Source organism: Engystomops pustulosus, chromosome 1 (assembly GCF_040894005.1).
Source record: "Engystomops pustulosus chromosome 1, aEngPut4.maternal, whole genome shotgun sequence".
In the NCBI taxonomy this organism is placed as follows: domain Eukaryota; kingdom Metazoa; phylum Chordata; class Amphibia; order Anura; family Leptodactylidae; genus Engystomops; species Engystomops pustulosus.
The window spans coordinates 58,793,395-58,817,091 of NC_092411.1; the positions used below are offsets into that span (position 1 = coordinate 58,793,395).

At 45.0% G+C, this 23,697-nt stretch overlaps 1 protein-coding gene across 1 annotated transcript in view; it reads left to right on the forward strand.

Annotated features, from left to right (window-relative positions):
• Positions 1 to 10,265: 10,265 nt before the first annotated feature.
• The window catches only part of SNX2 (sorting nexin 2), a 36,352-nt gene continuing 22,920 nt past the window's right edge, over positions 10,266 to 23,697 (forward strand). The window contains exons 1-2 of the mRNA XM_072141290.1: positions 10,266 to 10,434; positions 23,096 to 23,213. Coding sequence (XP_071997391.1) covers positions 10,327 to 10,434; positions 23,096 to 23,213 — 226 coding nt within the window. The 5' untranslated portion in view covers positions 10,266 to 10,326. The remainder of the gene's footprint in view (positions 10,435 to 23,095; positions 23,214 to 23,697) is intronic.

Genomic DNA, 23,697 nt, shown 5'->3' on the forward strand with positions numbered 1-23,697 from the left:
CAGTTTATCCCACATTTCTCTACTCTGTTTCTCTCATCGGGACGCTCACCAAGAAGGGCGCCAATCCCCGCCTCTGGCCCTCGGCAGATGAAAAGGCCTTCTCAAGGTTAAAGTCCTCCTTTGCTTCGGCTCCTGTTCTCGCTAGGCCTGACATGGTGAAGCCCTTTCATCTAGAGGTGGATGCATCCTTGGTAGGTGCTGGGGCGGTGCTCACCCAGAAAGGGCCTAAGGGCGAAACTTTAACCTGCGGCTTCTTTTCCCGCAGAGAGAAAATATTCTATTGAAGATAGAGAACTTCTGGCCATCAAGCTTGCCCTGGAGGAATGGCGTTACCTTTTGGAGGGAGCTTGCCATCCTGTCGGCATGTATACAGACCATAAGAATCTCCTGAATCTCCAGACAGCCCACCGTCTTAACCCTAGGTAAGCTCATTGGACACTTCTTCTCACATATCGACATATTGATCCGCTTTTGTCCTGCGGAGAAGAATATCAAGGCAGAAGCTCTCTCTCACGAACTGTCTCCTCGGCATATCATCCCTTCTGAACGGCTGGTTGTGGCCACTCCAGTGGTGGCCGGATCTGGTCCAAGATGTTCAGGATATTGTGGGTTCCAGCACCTCCTGTGCTCATAATAAGCCATCACACCTAAAACCTGCTGGTCTTCTGATGCCTTGCCAATACCCAGCTGCACATGGACTCATGTGGCTATGGACTTTGGCACAGGCCTTCCATATTCCTCAAGGTAAACCATCATCTGGGTGGTAACCGACCGCTTCTCAAAGAAGTCTCATTTTGTTTCACTGCCAGGTCTGCCGTCTGCTCCTCACTTTGCCAGACAGTTCTTCACCCACATCTTTCAGCTACATGGACTTCCGTTGCACGTCATTTCGGACTGCGCGGTCCAATTTGTCTCCCGCTTCTTGCGATCTCTATGTATATCAACTGCAAGTGAAGTTGGGCTTCTCTTCTGTGTACCATCCGCAGTCTAATGGACAGGTAGAGAGAGTTAAACAAACTCTGGGCTGTTACCTTTGTCATTTTGTCTCTGCCCATCAGGACGACTGGTCCACTTTATTTGGGCAGAGTTCTCCTATAACTCCCTGGACTCTACTGGAGTCTACTGGTGCAGCCACGTTCTTTATTGTCTACAGACGAATTCCAAGCCCACCTCTTCCTCTGTCCATTCCCTCAGATGTCCCTGCAGTGGAAGAGTTGGTGTAGGACCTCAGGTCTCTCTGGGAACAGTCTCGTCAGTCTCTACTTCAGGCGTCTGCCTGCACCAAAACCCAGGCAGATTAGAAACTCAGGCCTCCTCTAGTCTTATCTCCGGGTGACAAGGTGTGGCTTTTGTCCAGATACGTTTGGCTTAAAATCCCCTGCTACAAGCTTGGGCCACGTATTCTGGGACCTTTTGAGGTGGTGAAGCGCACAACTCCTTCAATTTCTCTCTTTTGAAGCCAGTCATCATGAACTGCTTCTCTCGGCAAGTGTCTCCTCCTGCTCCGGAGGCTGATCCCACCAGTGTCTTTGAGGTAAAGGATGTCCTGGATATGAAGACAGTGAGAGGTAAGCAGTTCTTCCTTGTTGACTGGAAGGGGATTGCGTCTGAGGAGAGATCATGGGAGCCCAAGAAGAATATTTTGGACCATGGTCTCCTGCAGAGATTTTTCCAGCCTTAGAAGAGGGGGAGGCCGAAAAGTGGGGGGTTTACTGTCACTGGGGACAAGGGTGTTCCCGCGATCGATACTGTGGGTCGCGGGCTCACCCATGACCCCCCCCCCCCTCCGTGTTTGCTGGCGCAGTGCTCATGCTGCTTACCTCTTCCCGCTCCTGATTCACGGCCGTACGCGCGTGTCCCCATCTCCTAGGGCGTGCATGCTCTGGCTTCAGGAAATTTAAAGGGCCAGCACACCGTTAATTGGTGCTGGTCATCTCCCAGAAATTTAAATCTGCCTCTCCCTGCACACCCTGCCAGATCTTCATGCTTTTGGCGATGAGAAAGCTGTGCCCTGAGACTTGTGCGTGTGTTTCGATTTCATGTTGTTATCCCAGACCTGTTCTTAACTTCGCTCCTCCGTTGCCAGCCCTGATCTCTTGCTCCGTCCCTGACCTCACATCATTGCCGCCAGCCTTGACCATCTGCTTGTCCCCGACGTGAGATTGCCTGCTGACTCTGTACCGCGACCTTGGCTGCTACTGCGGACAAGTCACACCTCTGGAACGACCTGGTGGTACCACGCCGCAACAAGACCAACCTGATTTGCGGCGGGCTCTGGTGAAGACCGGGTGCCACTTAGATTTCGGTCCCAGGTGTTGGCTTGTGTCATCATCCGTGGTGGTCCAGTGGGTTCACTAACTCCGAGCCTTGACAGCAACTTGACAGCAAACTTTTAGCAAGAACTGTGAAGTGGGCAAACAATCCTTATATGGGATGTCCAATCCTTAAAGTGTTTGGGCTGGCCCCCTGACATCCAGAAAAAACAGAATTTGTCAGGGGAAGAAGTTGAATAGAGAATACATCTGTCAATCACAAAGCTTAACTGTCTGCAGCCCAGGACCATGTCAGTAGGAGATAGACGGTTTAGTAGAATGTGAGACAGCCAAATATGAAAAAGTGCAACATGGCCAGGATGTGGGGTAGGCAATTGCCTAGGCCCTAGGGAACCACCCTTCCCTTACCTGGGTCTTTAAGACACACATACCGCTGGTTAGTGGACACAGGCTGTGATGTTACCACTGCCTGCTGTCACGGGTGGTCCCGCGACCCATATCGCAGGTCGCGGGCTCACCCGTGCTCCCAGGGGCTCGCAGGCGCGGTGCCAGCGCAGCTCACCTCTCCCCATTCCGGAATCGCTGCCTAACTCCGTCCGCGCGCGTCCCCGCCACCTTGGGTGAGCGCGCTGCACCTTCAGGAAATTTAAAGGGCCAGTGCACCGCTAATTGGTGCACTGGCTGATCACTTCCCCTTTAAAAAACCTGCACCTTCCTTACACTCTTGCCGGATCTTTGTGCCTCACAGCCTTAGAGAAAGCTCTGTTGCGATTTGCCTGCGTTCCAGTGTCTCCTGCGTTCCTGACTCCCTCCGTGTTCCTGTGTTACCTGAGACCCTCCGTGTTCCCGTGTACCAGTGTTCCTCCGTGTTTCTGTCCTGTGTGCTGTGTTCCCGCACCCTTCTGCTTGGACCTCCTGTTGCTGACCCTCCTATTTGTGCTATATTTACTGCTGGTAGGCCTTTTTGTAGATGATCCCATAGTAGTTGGTCTCTTAGATTTAGTTATTTTTATTGTAGGAGGGGCATGTTTGACCCTAGGATTATTTATGCTACAATTTTACAGATGGTGGGGGGATGGGGACAATTTTCCTTGTCTGCCTAGGGGTCCAAAATGCCTTTTACTAACAAAGGTTTTTGCGCATTTTTACATTTTGTTATAAAAAATGTATACATACTTTTTTGTTAATCTTCAAAAAGCCATATATGTTGTAAGGGATTAGGTCCGGGAATGTCATCTCCTGGGGTAGATGGGCACAATTCACCAGCACACCAGTAAATTCACTGTCCACACTGTGCGACTTGGGTACAATTGACCCTAACCAGTTTTATTCGGCAGTAAAAACAAAATAAACAAAACAGTAAAAATAAAGCCTAAGCCTCTCCAGCACTAACTACACATTGAGGTTCCCTACCTCACCAGGTGCTGGCCTACTGCCAGGCACCCCAAAAACTCAGTATCAGTTCACTGCCACAGCTCCACAGGCCTTTGATGTAGCCTGTCTCTTCCCCAGGGTGGAGCCCTTGTTGGAAGTCTGCACCACGTACTTGTGCAGGACTTCCAGCTGGATGCAAATTAATCCTCATTAGTGGCAAAACACCCAGCTTTCCCGCATCCATCCAGCAACAGGCTCATTCCATACCCAAAATCTGCTTTAGTGGCAGCTACCGTGCCACATACCCCCATAGGACTTATCACTAGGAACAACCCTCCCTTCTTGGTCAAAGTTCCTACATTGAGGTATAACACTTACAGTTTTGCCCACAGTAAGCATCAGATGGTGGTTACTCTCCATATGTGTATCATCCAATGATCTAGACTGCCCTACCGCAGGACTCGCACACATCCCATCGTGAGGAAGCATTAAGGGCGCGTTCACACGTTGCGTTTTGACCTGCGTTTTCATTGCGTTTGAAACGCATATACAACAGCTGAGGAGAGGTGATTTGCCTAATTACATCACTGTTAACGCTTCCGTTTACAAAACGCATCGTAAACGCGATGTTAACGCATGCGTTAACAAAGCGTTAACGCATGCGTTTTGTTAACGCATGCGTTAACATTGCGTTTACAAACGTAAACGGTAATGTAATTAGGCAAATTGCCTCACATCAGCTGTTGTATATGCGTTTCAAACGCAATGAAAACGCAACCAAAACGCAACGTGTGAACGCGCCCTAACTCTCTAGGACAACTACGCTTTGTCCCCTGAAGCTTTACACTTAGTAGGCTGATAGGAATTTGTACATCCATCTTGAAATTTGAAGCACAGTCTTCTCCATGGTTTCCCAAAACAATTTTTCCCTTTGTAGTTTACTTTACATTTTGATTTCTTCATGGGTGGTACACACACTGGATCCATTAGTGGCTCTTTGGGTGACAAGACATTTAATTTAGGACGCATTTCCCTCTCATCATTTTTGTTGGCTTGAAACACCAGGTACTCTCCTGTCAGAAGTAATGTGTCACCTAACAGATTCTCCTCTTCTGTCACACCTTTAACAGCCATCTTTTTATCATACGATTGTAGCTCACCTCTACAAGTAACAGCAACAGGTACATGCTGGAGCTGGAGTTTTTCCAAATCGGTCAGCTCTTCTTCTAGATTTGGAAAACCCGATGGATTCGGAAAAAAACGCTGTATTTTTTTTAAAAAATGTGTCGCTTGACACACACTTACCTGCACCCAGGCTAGCTTGGTTAACTTCAGTGAACTCCGACGGACTTCAGTGCAACAGCGACACCTGGTGGATATCGGGCGGAGAATCCGCCGCTGGATCGCGAATGGACCAGGTGAGTAAATGTGCCCCAGTGTCTTATATTAATTTTTCCTCCTAAAGAGGCACTAAGTATTATTTTCAGGGGATGTCTTATTTTTCCATAAACAAGAATTTACATTTATCGTTGAACAAAAAATCTACTTCTCTAACATCCTTATAGCTATTTAAACTCTGAATTTCATGCTGTATTTCTTGCGACTCCATTTCCATTTCTATTAGAACCATTGAACCCAGTCTATCATGTTTAGTAAAAGTACTTTCAATAAATGACCCCTTCAACAGCCAGTGATTTAATTTCATAAATTCTTCCCTATGTCACAACCTTCTGCAGCATCCAAAAGATTTCCTAATACTAATGTATGGCGCTGGAGGAGCTGCTGCAATGACTTCCGCTAGGTCTTATTTTCAGGGGAGGCCTTATATTACTAAGCCGGAGTAAAATTGTACTAGGTTTTACTTTTGGGTGATGTCTTATTTTAGGGGAAACAGGATATTTAAGCGACTCATCACCTGGAGTTTGGGGTTTACTCCTGCCCCTGTGTATGGATCATGCACTGGGTTAACAGTGCCATTTTGCAGATTAGATTCTTCCAACAGTTTACCTGTGGCTTTATTAGAAGAAACCGAGTGGAATGGAGTCAGGGATTGTTCTGCTTCACATCCATGTACTGCTGTGGTCTCCACTCCAAGTTCCTTCACCGTATCTTCATCTTCTCTACAATCAAGATCCACCTCAGCAATTCCAAGACTTGTAGTCTCATTCACACCCTGTTCATACACAAACTCAGACTAGGTGCAATTATGCATCATGCTAGGTTTACACACCTGTTCACATTGGTCTGGCTTCAGCCTGGTCACATTTTTGGTACACTTCTGGGGCAGCAAAATTATATTACTCACGGAATCCAACAACACAGTTTTGGACCTTCCGGTCTTGCCCTTGAAATCTACAAAAGTGAACATCCCATTCACTTTTCTTTGTAAAAACTCACAGGACCCACAGTACCAGATATCGATCTTCACCTCATGCTTCTGCAATACGTGTCTTTTCACGTTATCTCATTTTTTTAAAAAGACATATGACAAATACAGCATTCATATAACTTTTTACCTTAACCAGTTATCACTTGCGGTTCCTTTTTGTGGACGGCTCTTCTGGCATTGTTCACACTTGTATCCTTTGAACAAGCCTCCTCATAAGCCTCAGGTGTAGCAGGTGTCTGGTCTCTATTAGATGAGTCTCTGACTCTTGCTTGAAACTTCTCAACCAGTGACTGACACAGGTTCTCCTCACATCTTACAGATTCTGTGGTAGGAAGACTTTTAATGGAACACATATCATCATTTAGGCTTTTTGCAGCCCCACAGTGTTACCAGCAGCAACCACCAGTCTCTGGATCAGTGTCTCTCTCCTTGGACACAACAAAGAGCTACTGGCCCTTTAAATCCTGCTGCAACACAATTCATGTGCTATTTTGTGCCTGCATTCTCCACCATATGTAAGGGAATAGGTCGTCTCCTGGGGTATACAGGCACAATTCACCAGCACACCAGTAAATTTTATTTGGCAGTAAAAACAAAATAAACAAAACAGTAAAAATAAAGCCTAAGCCTCTCCAGCACTAACTACACAGTTAGGCTACACTGAGGTTCCCTACCTCACCAGGTGCTGGCCTACTGCCAGGCACACCAATTACAGTATCAGTTCACTACCACAGCTCCACAGGCCTTTGACGTAGACTGTCTCTTCCCCAGGGTGGAGCCTCTGGCCGCGGTCACACGTACCGCTAGACGTCCGTTCATAACGCGACGCTAGCGCACAGGGGGAGGTCCTCGGCCCGAACGCACATGCGTTTCCAGAGAAACGCATGCAATCGGCTTAACAATCGCATGCGTTTCCCTGGAAACGCATGTGCGTTCGGGCCGAGTGCATGTACGTTCCCCCTGTGCGCTAGCGTCGCGTTTGACGGACGCCTAGCGGTACGTGTGAGCGCGGCCTCTGTGGGAAGTCTGCACCAGGTACTTGTGCAGGACTTCCAGCTAGATGGAAATTAATCCTCATTAGTGGCAAAACACCCAGCTTTCCCACATCCACCCAGCAGATTTCCATACCCAAAATCTGCTTTAGTGGCAGCTACCCTGCCACAATGTGAAGAAGTCATATCATTCATATCTACCATCACGGGCCATGTGTGGAATGCAAATAAATGGCAAAATTGCAGCGATACAACTAACAGCTTTTGTAGGCATATTTAATTTGGGATTGTATTTGGAAATGAGCAATATTTAATCTCCTTTACAAACTGTAATCTTAAAGGGTTATGCACAAAGGAATAGCCATGTTCAGGCCAGGAATCATGCTCGGCATGTATGTTGTACTTTACAACCTGTTATGGCTCCTGTAAACAAAAATGTTAAGAATCATAATGATTTTGCTTGCATGTGCAACATCCCTGCCAATGCGCATGGCACAGGAGTAGTTGCGAATAAGCCCTTTCCTATGCAATACATGTAGAGGTAATTGAGCAGCGGTAGATTCTGGCTGGATAGGCAAGGGTTAAAGGAATGGTAATGTTATTATTTAATGATGTTCCACTATTGTAACTGGAGTGTGATTGGAGAAGGAGACCACTTGACTAGGGAGGAACTAAACCCTTAGTCAGGGGAGGAGTTATCTCTCTTCAGATCAAGCTCTCAACACAGGAGGAGCTCTGAGCACATGCTCTGCACACAGGCCTCATAGGCCTCAGGCGGCTATTACAGATAGAGTGACACAATACAAACAGGACAAAGCTGCAGCTTCCAGGATTGGACACAGCTACACCCCAGCCTGCCCATGCATCCAGGCTGGTAACCAAACTCCTGAGGTTCCTCTCCAAAATCACTCCAGTACTGCATTTGTACAGAATCGTTTGGCGTGTTGTTACTGTTGATTGAATAAAGAACTGTAAGTTACTTTTATGCACAACATTGCCTCCGTCTGGTCCCTGCTAGGCTGTATCGCCATCAAGGGCGCCCCATCCATCTGACAGGGACACATACTAAAGACTCTAAGGGCTGCCCCAGGGAGAACCAGCACCACAGCTTCTCCCTCCATATCATTTCTTGCCAACACCACCTACTGGTGGTGTTGTAGGATAGCCCTCCGGTCCCCATACCAAGCAACCGCCAGCCACTCCGGTATTTCGGGCCCCGGCTGTCTCCAGGCCCCAAGAAAAAGGCTAGAAAAATTACTATTTATGGCAAAGGGTAATTATCTGAAATCTTTTTCATCCATCAGAAATCGATTAGAGAATACTTTCTAGTGGTAAGTGTTATTGCTATTTGGTAAGTGTTATTGCTATTGCTAGTGGTAAGTGTGCAATCACTAAAGATAAGCATAGTATTTCACACCTTGTATAAGATACACTAGAGATCAAATTAGAGAACAATGTATAATTACTTTTTTCAGAAATGCTAAAATCCCATTGATCAACATTTCAAGGATTTTTTTGTAAGGGTACATCATACCACTGGAACAGAGTTTTACAAAGGTAGGGGTAGGTTAGGGGGTGGAGCTATGCAGCGTTCTCCTCCATCTCTGCTCAGTGATTACAGGAAGCAGCACCATCATGACTGTTCTGTCCAATCTACACTCTGCTCTTCTGTTCCCATACACATTGCACCTTCCCCCTACAATGGCCCAGTTTCATCAGCCCTTTTCTTATTTTAATGTATAACAGTATCATTTGAAGCCATTAAAGGGGTTTTCCCATTTCAGCAAATTTCTTTTGTTCGAATAATAAAAAGTTATATAAATTTCCAATATACTTTCAGTATAAATTTTTACTGTTTTCTAGATCTCTGCTTGCTGTTATTCTATAGCAAGCTTCATTGTTTATTTCCAGTGGAAAGAGATCTGACCATGGTCACACAGCTCTGATTACTCTCTGTGATACTAACGAGCCGTGCACCTGTGTGAACATGGGCAGATTTCTGTCCATTGGATATAGACATCGAAGCTTTCTATAGCAGGACACCAAGCAGAGATCTAGAAAACCACAAGGAATTGATACAGAAAGTATATTGGAGATTTTTATTATTTTTTATCATACAAACAATAACATTAATTTGCCAAAGTGGGCAACATTCACATGAACGTATGGGGGGCGTATATATGGCTGTTGTATATATGTCCCCCATACACTTCAATGGCTTTGCGGCGCCGTACCGTAGCCAGTAGAAAGATAGGATATGTCCTATCTTTCTACGGAATACGGCGGCGTGCACTGTGTATTCCTATGGAGAAGGGAAGGGGTGAGCAGCGCTCATCCCCTGCTCCTCTCCCCGGCGCCGATGTATGCAACGGCAGTGTGTGTGCGCCCTTAAGTCCTTAATCACATGTCTGACCTCCTACCATGAGCCAGCAAAATATTGTTTCCTTCTCATACATAAGTCCCCTGAGTCTCATGAGATTTGACAAAATGGATGTGACAGCTGTCTGTGTATCACCTTTAGCAAAGTTGTTGTCTTTTTTTTTTTAGAAAATATTTTGATGCAGCAGACTGACATTAGAAGGTCTGATGTATTTACCATTTATATAAAAATGTTGTAGATACATATACATATATACAGCTATATCTATTGTAGCCCCGGAGACTACACTTGCTAATTATATACCATATTTCTGCCCAATATGTTTATAAACACTGCGGTCCAGTCACTCATGTGTTCTCTGTCACAATAGATGTGACACTACATACCTACCGATTTTCGGAGCAGCTTAAGAGGACCAAAATATGAACCTTTTTTTTTTTTGCTCTAAGCCCCCTGATATAGTGCCCCTCATATTAAAGCCACCACTTATAGTGCCCTCCCAGCAGCTTCCCCTCTTATTGTGACCCCTCCCTATCAGTTCCACCTTTTATTGTGACCCCCCCAAGTAGTTTCACCTCATGTCATGTCCCCATTCAGAACTCACTGAGTGCAGTATCATTCTAGTAATGTGTAATTTTCAGCCTAAAATCTAAATTTTCAAATCCTAAAACTGTAACAAGACGACTACAGCTTGTACACTAGTAATGATGCTGGAAGTGACAGCCACAGCCCAGACACCACTAATGTGTACCAGCTGCCCACACCCTTGACCATTTCAAAGATGGACGACCGTCTCCCTCTGCGCCGCTTCTCATTGGTCGCTTTCGCTTCCTGCAGCCGTCGGCTGATCACGTGGGTAAATCACGGGACTGCACGTGACACCCGGAAAGGAGGAGGTGGAGTTGTAGTGACAGAAAGATGGCAGCAGAGAGGGAGCCGCCTCCGCTGGGAGATGGGAGACAAACCGATTTTGAGGAGCTGGAGGACGGCGAGGACCTCTTCACCAGTACCGTGTCCACCATGGAGGTGAGGGCGCTGCGTCTGTGCTCTCTTCCGGAGGCCGGATCCCGTGTCCTGGGGGGTGAGGCCGGGATGTCAGTGTAATGGGTGCTGGTCACCCTGAGGCAGTGCATGGGGCTCCCCCCAGTGTGATGTGTGCAGGTAGCTCTGTCATCCATGTACATGTGTATCATGTCCCCCGCAGGCCTGGTCCGGGGGGGGGAAAGGGTTAAGTGTCTGCACTTTTAAGGTTATGTTCACAAACTGCGGTATTGTTGATAACATTTTGGTGAAAATCGTTACTGAAATGACTGCAGCAAAACTGCCCTAAATTCTGGACCTTGTACTGTGCAAGTCCACAGCTAAAATCTCCCGAGTGTCACGTGACTTGTCCCCAGCACAGGGGACACCAGGACTGTCCATCCCAATGTTTCCTGCTTCAGTGTTTGTTATTGATTTTAACAAATAATTTATCGACCGCTTTGTTATGAAGACAATGTGCAAAAGTCTGGTAAATAGAACCTGGAGCATATGAATTTAGGTTGATCATATCGCATGGAGCGTTACCTGGACCTAAAGAATGGAAATATTCCTATAATTTCTTTCTTCTTTAATATCCTAAAAGTGACAAATTGTTAACAACACAACAAACAGAAAGGATAAAGAAATAGAGGGGAAGCGGGAGACGTACCAATAACTTGTGCTGCATTGTAGAAGTGCTGATCCTTCCCATCCTATGGAAAGATTTGAGGAACATTTAGAAGACATCCGGTGCCTCTTACCGATTGCATGTGTTTCCATGGAAATGCAAAATGCCATTGGGCTGTGAATCACATTTGTAAATGGAGCGACCACACTACTGGGCTCAGGACTCTGCATCTTAGTGATATATGATACAAGGAGGGATTACAGCAGGGCAAAAGGGACTCGTATATCACTATGATGCTTGGGGGTCCTGGGTGCTGCGCATGTGTGATACATGGACCGACCACTGTATGAATAAGTCATAAGCCCCCTGCTCTGTTTGGGAGATCTTATGACTCATTATGAAGTCCGTGCATTATATAGAAATATGATGCAAGGAGTCCCTGCCTGCTGGCCTGTCTGTGCTGCTATCCGGCCTACGCCTTGTTCTCCATCCTTGGGAACTGCCCTGCACCTATTTCCAAGTTATGGTTTCTTGCTGCAGAAGGGACGGCTTATCCTACCATCATTAGTAAGTTCTGACCTTAAAGGACATCTACCACCAGGATGTAGAACTGAATGCAAGGAGCTTGAGGAGCACCTATGGAGCCTGGAGCCCCTCAGGCTCATTTGCATACAGTTCTTCATCATGGTGGTAGATGCCCTTTAAAACAGGCTGCTAACGTTTTACTTGTGCAAGGTGTCCAGCCATTCCCCCTGCGTGTTATGTGTCGGCCTCCCACTTCTAGCTGTGTCCTTCTTATGCCCCATCTACATGTCTGGCATGATGGAGGGGAGTGTCTGTGTGTTTTTCCCTTCCCTGAATTTTCCTCTTTTGTTTATACTTGGTCACCGTCCGCTGACAGCTCTGTTTTTTTTGTATTACATTACAGTTCACATGTCACATTCTTGCAATGTGCTCTCTAACTTATCCAGTATGCAGCACCCTGTTACCTGTCATTGCCGGAGCTCACAGACATTATAAGGGTACTGCATACGGGGTAAGTTAAAGAAAAGATGTTAAGGGGGGATCTTATTAGAATGTGCAGATACATGTATGGACCATACTAGGTCTGTAACCATAGCATTCACTTCATTATAGAGTTTTGGGGATGACTGTACATGGTCAGTTACTAATAGCTCCCTGGAAATAATCGTATTGCCATTGGCCACCATGGGTGGGGAGGGTGCACGTGGTTCACCATAAACTGTAGATGTATCATTAGATGGTGTTTCCACATGTAGCTTTTAAGTCATAACCAGCAGCAGATTGTAAATAAGTGAATTCACTAATGTCTTTTATGACCGTATTTTCACTTTACGTTTTTGCTGTTGTTTTACCACAATTGTATAAATATATCATGTCGCATTATAAGGCAAAACAAAGGATATAGGGGTTTCCCTTGGTTACAGTATCAAGTTCACTAGAATCGTTTGTTATGATAGTTTTCCCTCAGTTTGATGACTGGACATATAATGCTGATCTTTAGACAAAACCTTTGTTTCTTCAGAAGCCAAGTAACAATCTGAAGATACTTTTTAACCAACAGATTAGGACTCGTGTCCGTCCTCCTGAGGGGACAGCCCGCTCTTAATTCTACATTGTGCACAGTTTCCTCTTGTTGACAAGGTCTTTCCTGTAGACTTGTGTACATGGATCAGCTTGGCCCCTCTTCCTGGTGTCAGCCATCACGCTGAGCAGACATTTTTTTGTTTTCCTTATTTGATTATGGGTCAGGCTGGAAACTCCATGACATAGAAATAATATCTGTTTATCCACAGTAAGGTGGATAGTATCAATAATCATTACTGGATGTCTTTCATCATACCCCGTAGTAAGGGGCACTGCTGAAAGCTGAGGGTGCAGTACCCCAGTATGACCACTACACAGTGTCCTTAGCTGTCTTCTGCTGGATCCGTAAATTGTATAGTTCTGTGAGTTACTGATCACCTGGAACCAAGTGATAAATCGAGCCGGAGAATGAAGTGCCATCTATGACTAGTTCTCGATTCACTTCTATGGGGCTGCTCAATGGATAGGGCATGGAGATATATAGGTGTGTGTGTGTGTGTGTGTGTAAATATATATATAACTCCAAGGAAGGAAGCAGCACTCCAAGATAAATAGTGAATATTTATTCCACCAGTGGTAAGTGCTACGTTTCGGCTGACTCTATGTAGCCATTCTCAAGCAATGACTTGAGAATGGCTGCATAGAGTCAGCCGAAACGTAGCACTTACCACTGGTGGAATAAATATTCACTATTTATCTTGGAGTGCTGCTTCCTTCCTTGGAGTTTGTATGCATATGGGATCCTGAGTCAGTTCCTTGAAGCCTGCACCCACATTGGATTTAATCCGGTTATCCACAGTGCTGCTCCTTCTACCTATTTATTTTATTTATATATATATATATGTATGTATATGTACACTCACCGGCCACCCAAACGGAGCATCAGTATGGGGAAGAAAGGTGATTTGAGTGCCTTTGAACGTGGCATGGTGGTTGGTGCCAGAAGGGCTGGTCTGAGTATTTCAGAAACTGCTGATCTACTGGGATTTTCATGCACAACCATCTCTAGGGTTTACAGAGAATGGTCCGAAAAAGAAAAAACATCCAGTGAGCGGCAGTTCTGTGGGCGGAAATGCCTTGTTGATGCCAGAGGTCAGAGGAGAATGGGCAGACTGGTTCGAGCTGATAGAAAGGCAACAGTGACTCAAATCGCCACCCGTTACAACCAAGGTAGGCAGAAGAGCATCTCTGAACGCACAGTACGTTGAACTTTGAGGCAGATGGGCTACAGCAGCAGAAGACCACACCGGGTGCCACTCCTTTCAGCTAAGAACAGGAAACTGAGGCTACAATTTGCACAAGCTCATCGAAATTGGACAGTAGAAGATTGGAAAAACGTTGCCTGGTCTGATGAGTCTCTATTTCTGCTGCGACATTCGGATGGTAGGGTCAGAATTTGGCGTCAACAACGTGAAAGCATGGATCCATCCTGCCTTGTATCAACGGTTCAGGCTGCTGGTGGTGGTGTCATGGTGTGGGGAATATTTTCTTGGCACTCTTTGGGCCCCTTGGTACCAATTGAGCATCGTTGCAACGCCACAGCCTACCTGAGTATTGTTGCTGACCATGTCCATCCCTTTATGACCACAATGTACCCAACATCTGATGGCTACTTTCAGCAGGGTAATGCGCCATGTCATAAAGCTGTAATCATCTCAGACTGGTTTCTTGAACATGACAATGAGGTCACTGTACTCAAATGGCCTCCACCGTCACCAGATCTCAATCCAATAGAGCATCTTTGGGATGTGGTGGAACGGGAGATTCGCATCATGGATGTGCAGCTGACAAATCTGCGGCAACTGTGTGATGCCATCATGTCAATATGGACCAAAATCTCTGAGGAATGCTTCCAGCACCTTGAATCTATGCCACGAAGAATTGAAGCAGTTCTGAAGGCAAAAGGGGGTCCAACCCGTTACTAGCATGGTCTACCTAATAAAGTGGCCGGTGAGTGTATATGTGTGTATGTGTGTGGTTATCCAAGAATTTTTTAAAAGGAGTACTCACTGGGTGAACAGATTGTCAACTGCAAAAAAGACCAGATTTTTTTTTAATGGTGGATATCTGAACTGTAAGTGAAATTTTACCTGTTGTAAACAATGGCAGGTAATGTACTTTTTATATTCCTTTTTTTATTTAAAAGTCTTGTGTTGGTAACAATATGTATCTCTCTCTTTTCCACAGGATAAGGAGATAAATGTATAATTCTTTGGGGGGGGGTTTCCGACAACTGAGACTCCTATGATTTGATGCATAGGGGACCACAAGTTCATCTAACTTGGACCATACCAGTGGGACTGCTGGCTGGCTGGCTGAAGTCCCATAGAAGTCTAAAGAATGTAATAATAAGCTGCATTCTATGCTCCTTCTATGGGGCTTACAGGATGCAGGGGGTCTCAGCATATGACTATCCATACGCCGCCATGTTGTGGAGTGTAAAGCATCACAGCCAGCAGATCAGTGAAGAATTAACTAGAGCCACCAACAGCAGGAGATAGGGGACATCATCCTGCAGATTTATACACACTTTTATCAACAAGTAAAACTGCCTGTACAAGTGTCTATAGAGCCTGTACTGGCGTTATTGTTACCATTACTATATGTTCTTTAAACCAGCTAGCCTGCACCCTTATGTACACAGTCTGCAGCACTCGCAGGCAGCTAAACGCATGCATTTTAAAATGGACTGAGAACGCATGCTTTAAAAGGGTGTGGCATCACCCTTGGGGTGCATCTAATTGGAAGGTGCTGCTCCTCCTCCTACTTTTACTCCATTCCTGGTTTTTGGGCATTTTTAGGCCGTTTTTTGGGCCATTTTTAGTTAGTGCATTTTTGACAGGTTTGACCAATTATCTTAATTCAAACTGGTCAAAAATGCATGCGTTTTTTACGATCTGAAAACTAAAAACGCCCTAAAAACGCCATGTGTGTCAGCATCCTTGGTGTGCGTTGCTGGCCTAATGTAATGTATCAAGTATAAGCTGAGTTTTTTTAGCAATTGTTTGTTCAGAAAAAGTCCCTGTCAGCTTATACTTGAATGAGTCATCCAGCAGGAGAACTTACCGGGGCAGCATCTTGGGGTGTCTTAAATGATGTCATTCAGGTCCTGCAGACCCAATATTGCTTCTTCAAGGCAAAATGACCTCCTGCAGAGATGTCCCGCTCATATGACTTGCAGGAAAAATCGATCATACAGTCAGCAGAAGATGACAAGAGGCTGCTGACAGTCGTGGGGGGGGGGGGGTCGGTATCTGGATGATATAGGGGGCTAGCTCTGTGGCCTAGGGATGATAACTATTGGTTGCATTTCACACACTAGGCTTCTACTCGAGTCAGTAAGTTTTCCCAGTTTTCTTGTGGTACAATTAGGTGGGTCAGCTCAGGCCCACGGCACACGTGGCGTATTGAACCCGTTTTTTGGGCCGCTTTAAAGCCGTACGTTAAAAACGCATGCGTTTTTTGAAAACACGTGCATTTTTGACCTGTTTTAATTAAGATAATTGGTGAAACCTGTCAAAAACTGATGAATGCGTCTTTTAACGGACTGCTTAAAAACGGCCCAAAACCGGATTCTAAACGCCACGTGTGCTGCCGGCTTAATACTCGGGTATATATGGTAGTGATTGATCTGTCTATAATGGCTTGTATTAAGGAATAAGTAAAACTGCCCACAGCGTCTTAGTGATGTACAGATGATCTTAGGAAGATCTGTGCAGACAATTCCTGGATCACTTTATAGAGAGCGATACTTATGTATATTTACTTTACAGATGTAAAGCAGAAGATCCTATAAAGGCCATGAAGTTACTACTTAATTAATTTGTTTATTTTTAAACTTGGAATTTAAACATAATGTAATGGTTCATTAATTGCGTCCCCTGATGTAATGGTTTATTATGTGCGTCCCCAGCCATACTCGCTCCTCGGTTAGTCACTCGTACCTTCTGCTTTATAGTCTGATATACAGGGAGTTGACCCAAAGTGGCGGATAATGTTGGACGGCGGTTAGCGCTGTGAATTATTAATCAGCCCGTCCTGACTCGATTACTGGCGTTTTCCTCCAGTTTCCTGAATAAAGGCAAGTGTCTGTCTGAGAAGATATGGAGCCGCTGCTCAAGGCCACGACTCTGATAAGATGTGCAGTTGTGGGAGTCTCATCGCACCTCCAGTTTTTAATAATGCAGGTTCATTAGAGCAATGGCTGGATAACTGCTGGGGTTTAGTACAATTGTGTTTGAGTAAATGAACTGAATGAGGAAAGGTTGAGATTGTAACAACATTAACAGGCAGCGGATATTTAGGAGATTCCTGTAACCTGCAATATCTGACCTTTGGGCTTCAGCTTCCAACCTGTATGATATACATTACATATTGGCCTATCTGCACAGTCCTGCTTGTTCTGGTTCTGAACAAATATTTTTATGTTTTAATATTAATAATATACATCCTGCAGTCACATACCCAGTTTTTAATGCATCTTTTGATGGCAGGATTAATATTCAAATGGTTTGTTACAAAATTTCACCTTTTACCTTTAAGACGCTTTTGGCTTTCAGGATGCAGGACAGTTTTTCATAATATAACATAGGGTTAACTAATGTATTGCCTGGTGGCCTTACCTAGTCTTACTGGCTGCTGTAGCCAATAGGAGTCCAATAGCACTCACAACAACTTTGATGTTGTGGTCAGTACTGAAGGGGTTAAGGGGCCACAATGAATGCCTACACTGACTGTGGACGACTGCAACAAGAGCCTTGAGTCGTACGGGCTCAGCGTGGTGCGCCATTGCAGCCCTCCCCACAACCTACTATACAGTAGGTGGTAGTGGAGGAGTTAAAGGGAATCTGCCAGCAGAAATTGGCCAACCATTACCTGTTTGATGTCAAGCAGCTGAACACCTTCCACATTGTGTTCACTTCATTGCCCAGTGTGGTGGCATTCATATAATTGACTTTGACGTGACATGTAAATTGTTTGTATACAGTCAAGGAGGGGGAGAGTTTAGAAAGGAAGTCCAGATCTCTTTGGTGAAGAACACCCACTTCTTTGTAATTGATAGTTCTGCATCCTGAGACTTCCCCTTGTACTGTGATTGCATGAGGTCATTCCCCGTCTGGGAGAACGTCACGCTCCACCTCCATGACAAGCATTTTACATCTCAATTCAAAGTTGATTTTTCAGATGATGCCACAACACTGGTCAATTAAAGAAATACATGCAGTGTCCCCGGGTTACATACACGATAGGTTCTGTAGGTTCTTAAGTTGAATTTGTATGTAAGTTGGAATTATATATTTTAACACTGTTTCTTCAGACAAATGTTTTTTGGTCTCTGTGACAATTGGATTTTAAAAATGTTGGGTTGTCATAAAAATCAGGACTAACAATAAAGCTTCATTACAGACACCTGTGATAACTGTTACAGCTGTTTATTGTAGCCAAGGGCTAAAGTACTGTACAGTAAATTACAAATATCCAGAGGCCCTTTTGTAAGTAGGGGGTCGTCTGTAAGTCAGGTGTCCTTAAGTAGAAGACCGCCTGTATGTTACTCTGCTTTGCAACATACTAGTAGTGGCATACTACAGCCATGGAGAGAACAGGAAGGGTTAACACTCATAGCTGTGTATCCAAAAAAGAGAAGAGGGAGACCCGTCTTAAATCCTGAAGACAGATTTGCCATCAGAACGTAGAAGTAACATTGTAACGAAGCGTCACTTATTGCTCTATTTCTTTACAAACTAACCGCCGTACATACATTGTGTGAATGTAGCCTAAGGCTACATTTACACTAACGTGCGGCTTCGTACCGTTCCGTTGCCTTGAGAAACATAGGACATGTCCTATCTTTCTCCATATATTACTATGGAGAGGGGCGGGAGTGAGCAGCGCTCACTTCCTCCTCTCCCCAGTGCCGATGTGTGCCCGTCGTGCTATGGTACGGCGGGCACACATTAATGTGAATGTAACCTAAGGGGAATTTCTTAAAGGAACCTACCATCAGGAATCTACTTTCTGCAGTAGTTCCCAATGTAGATTCCCTGCCCCATGCCCAAATGGTTTGCAGCCTTTGCTAGAATAAACTTTATTGCTTCTTTATGCAAATTAATTGAAAACTCTACTGGGGGCTTGCAGTAGCTACTCCACGCCCCTAGTATCCTTGACAGACCCACCTATCCGCTTGTCTTTCTTTTGATTGGTCGTGTCTCTGGCAGAACATAAGCTCAAGTGCTGTGCAAGTGCAGTAGCTGCTGTTCCATTGCCAACGACGCGTCCTGAGCCTGGGAGCTCCACACATGCGCAGAGTTTCCCTGCTGCCGTCACGTCACCAACAGGCGAATAGGAACTACTGCGCATGCGTGGAGCTTCCAGACTGTGGACGCATCACTGGCAGTGGAGCAGGAGCTATTGCGCTTGCACTGAGCTCCCATGCTGCCTAGAACACACCAGAACAAAAAAAAGACAAGCCAGTAGGCAGATCTGCAGGGGTGTGGAGTAGCCTTCGCCCTCAAGGCTCTCGGTGGCTAATCCTCGCCCAAAGTAGCCCCTGCAATTAATTTGCATAAAGAAGAAATAAAGTTTATTTAGGCAAAGATACTGGTAATCCTACCTTCATCAAACCATGTAGGCATTGAAACTAAGTTGCTGTACAGAATGATGACATACATTTCTAGATCCTTCACAATACTATGACATCCCGGGTGAAGGACCATACACTTTGATGTAATAATTGTCTATAAATAGGAGGATTTGGCTTTATGTGGTTTTTCCTTTTATCGCCATTCCAATAAAACGCCAGAGAAAAACACACTGCGCACATTATCGCTGCAGCATTGTACAGTGATCAGATGTTACTGGGAACATGACTGATGGATAATTGATAATTAAATATTCAGGCTCTGGGACCACATAGGACTTGGGCTGAGAATAGCTGTGAACAGATTTTTTTTTTTTTTTTGGTAAGACAAAGTTGTCGGTAGTAACAGTTCTTATTAAAAGCCCTGGATTGCTACAATGTAAATTAGACAATTATTTACTTTAAATTTTGGGGGATAGAGGAGACCTCATTCTTGCCCAAAGTGCTGGTCGTGGAAAGAGGGAAACTAGCTGGAATGGGGAGATGTATGTGGCTACTCGGCAAGAAAACTGGCAGAGAAGGCATAATGAATCTCCCCAGTGAATCTTAGAGGGAGGAAGAATCACAATCTGGGATTTCAAGTTTCTCAATCTTAGTTCCCCTGTGAAATGACAATATATACATACTTGACCATGCTGGGATCCACAAATGTACTGGAACCTGCAGGGATAGCTGATTATAAGATGTATGGACACCTCTAGGGTTATTAAGGACCTTTGTTACCCATATCTATCAGTTTCTTTGCTATCCTCCTCAGTGTAGCCTGGGTATATACCAGCTGGGTCTCCTGCTATGTCTGGTTATGAACCGTACATTTGTAAACCACATACAAAGGGAGTGTGGGGAGGGTCTGCTGCTCCCTGCTCACAAAGGAGGAAGGAAGGGGAGGTCATGGGACTGTGCTTATTCTGTGTCTATAGCACAGCTGAATGTGTAGGGGAACATCTCTATACACAGCACTAATCAGTCTCTCCATCCTAGTCTGTGATTCTACATCCTAGTCTGTGAACTTTCTATGTCTCTCTCTTTACCTCATGCTGCACCCTCTCCCCCCACCTTGTACTTTGAGGAATAGGGGTTAATAGCTTCTCTGCACTGTGCACACACAACATAGACTATATACTTTATGTAACTGTTTCACTGCTGGTTTCTACCATTTAATACATGTTGCATGTTCCTCCATGTGGTGAAAGCTGTCAGGCTAGTTACTGTATAGATCCTGCATGTACATTATGCAGTGTTCAGTGGATTTACTTGTAGGGATCCTTACTGGATTTACTTACCTTGTGTATTGCTTATTTAATAATTTAAGTATCATGGGAACTGTTGGCAGAGTGAATTGGACTAAGCTTCTGGGCAGATACAGGAAGAGGTTAGTCATTCGCCCACTTAACCACTGGTGTGAAAGATTTAAAATGCCATAACTATGGAAAGAAAACGGAGAATAGTATAATATGGGCATCACTCTGTTTGTTTTCAAAGAGGGAATGCCAAGCCCCCAGAAAAAAAGATACTCAGTACATATGTTATCATCCATTATGTATACAATCCATATGATATTAACCATGGAAAATGGCTTTATGCTAGTGGTATAAGAGGAGTTATTCAGGTCACTAATGTGCAAGCTGTAAGGTACTAATCTGTAAGGCCTATGCCATCACATAGATCCACATACACAGCACTAGTGAGCTATGAATACTTGCATATGGCCAACAATGAAAATACATGTTAGAAAGAAGAGCACCTACTCGCAGCTAAGCAATATTGCACAATACATGTTTGGCAAATCTTAGAACGTTTTTCCTTATGCTGACAGGATACGTTTCAGGCTTGGCTTTTGTGATTTCATGTAGTTCAGCTACATAAGGCAAAGCTGGAACTAATGCCAAAAACCAACCTTCCTGGCTGACTTTTCTTTTCTACTCAGAACATATTTTGTTAAAAGAAATATGCCAATGGAACAGCACCTTCCAGCCTTCAGAAATGGGTTTCCTACTTTTATCCAGCATACAGCTGAAGTAAAAGGCCGATAGAATTGCTAGAATTCACTTAAAGGGGTGGGCCACCTATACCAACTTTTAACAGGGTAACATAGTAATTTTTAGTGGCTTGAGGGGGAACATATTGGACTCTACAGAAGCTAGAACCGTGGTTTTGGTTTTTGTTTAAAAGCTTAGAATCTTATCCTCAAAATGGGCAGTTAAAGAGGACCTGTCACCCCCCAAAAGACCCCCAACAAATATGCCCCCCATAATCCTCTGCCATTCTATATCTGCCATTTTTTTTAAATTTATGTTGGTGAAGTTTGTTGTAATCAATCAGATGTCTTACCAAATAAGAGGTCGGATCCTCGTATCCTCTCTGCTTGAAGTCAGCTTTATTCATGAAAGGGCCGTCCGACACTCCCCCACCACGCCCCTGTCAGCGGGGACCTGTAGGAGAAGCCGGCAGCATTGCATATATTGCGTAATCGCTGCCAACTCTCCGCGATGCAGCCACGCTGCACGAGTGACAGTGGCTGCGGCGTCTTTATTCACAGCGCCGCACAGACAGTGGCTGCTGCTGCGCCACACTTATTGACAGAGCTGGACGCGCCGCATGGACTGCTGCTGCGGCCGTGGCCCATCGTTCACAGCGGCGGCCGCTGCATCCTTATTTGCAGCGCCAGCCGAATAAGCGCTGTCCGTGTCGCTGTGCAGGCCCCTTCATGAGTAAAGCCGATTTCAAGCTGAGAAGATACGAGGATTACAACCAACTTCCCAACATAAATTGAAAGAAAAATGGGAGATCCAGAAAGGGGCTGGGGAGAGGATTATGGGGGGTATATTTGTTGGGGGTCTTTTTGGGGGTGACAGGTCCTCTTTAAAGACCCTTAGATTGGATCTTTACTTGCAGATTTCCCAATTACGCCTTCTGCTTAAAGCACATATCAGAGGCCACAAACAATGGGTCAGTCTGTTATTTGCAGTCCGTGTGTCATTAGTGAGAGTTTAGCTCAGGCGCCAATGCCTGGAGAAATAAACTGCACGCACTATTTTCTGCATTTTACAGAAGGTTTCCTCTGTGATGGCTCTGTGTGTTATTTTACATTTTCCCTGGATGCTGTGACTCAGCCCCTGCTTAAAGGCAGAGTGGGGGAGATGTATTCATGCGGAGTAAAACTAGACTAATCCCTGTGTCTGATGCTGGAGGATTAGTCTGGCACTGTATAAGACGGGTGAGTTGTTCTCTCCACCTCCTGTTAGTTGGTTTAGTTTGATGCACCACAATATTGAATTTTCTGGTGTACAGGCTATTTTCTACGGGGCCACGCCCCCTTCTTACCAAGGGCACACCCCTTTTTCGGACAAGTTGAAAAGTTGCCTAAAATTGGTCTAAAACCGTAAATAAATGTGGTACAAATTATTTCTTATTCTGATGTAGACTGATTGATACATCTCCCTCAATATGTTCTTTTTTCATAGGCTCTTAGATTATTGATCTGCATGGAAATCGGAAGGAAAATTACCAGACCTGTGACTAGCTGCACTGTGTAGACTTTTGGATTTTCTAGTTCTGGTTCTGCCAGGAATGAAGGGATCAGTGTTGTCATGATAGTGACCTGATAACTTTTTGATGGAACGTTTCCTTACTCATTGTTCCACATTCAGGTCTAGGAAATGGAAAGTGCTGACACTGAGAACTATTTCCCTTTTGCATTTACTATGAAAAGGACAGAGTCAGCTGCTTCACAGGCACAGATGGACCTGTGGAATAGTAGGAGTTAACTTTTTGTGTTTCTTTTTGTTTTTCAGTCAAGCCCATCCTCTCCTGAGCCTGCAAGTCTTCCTGCAGAAGATATCAGTACAAATTCTAATGGCCCCAAACAGACGGAAGTTATTCTAACAGATGACCGGGAAGATCTTTTTGCTGGTAATTGGATTTGTTTTCTGGAATTTTTACATTAAAAGTGGTTCTTAAATGAGCAAAAACTGTAGTAAACTAAATTGCCAAACAGTTTTTGTCTGAAAAAATTGGTTTTACAGACAGTTCTATCCCCTCCACCCTGGGGAGTGGCAGAAGACGAGTAGTTCCCGAGAAACCGCTCCTCCGTGTGTGATTTTCAAATGAATAATATCGCCCTCCTCCCGTCATTTTCACACCCCCGGCTCGCCTCCCCAGCAGACGTCACCAATCCATGTTCCGCCCGCTGTCAGCAACTCTCGCTCCCGCGGGCAGTATCTTGTGCAACATTTGGGGGGTGCTAAAATGGGTTTCCTGGTGACAGGTTCCCTTTAAGGAACTTGAGAAGTCTCCCACCAAGTTAAAGCCTAACACTCTGGTGAACAGTGTTTCATGTAGGATTACATAGTAATCTGTAGTTATTGTTTTACTTGCATCTCTGACACGTCTTGCC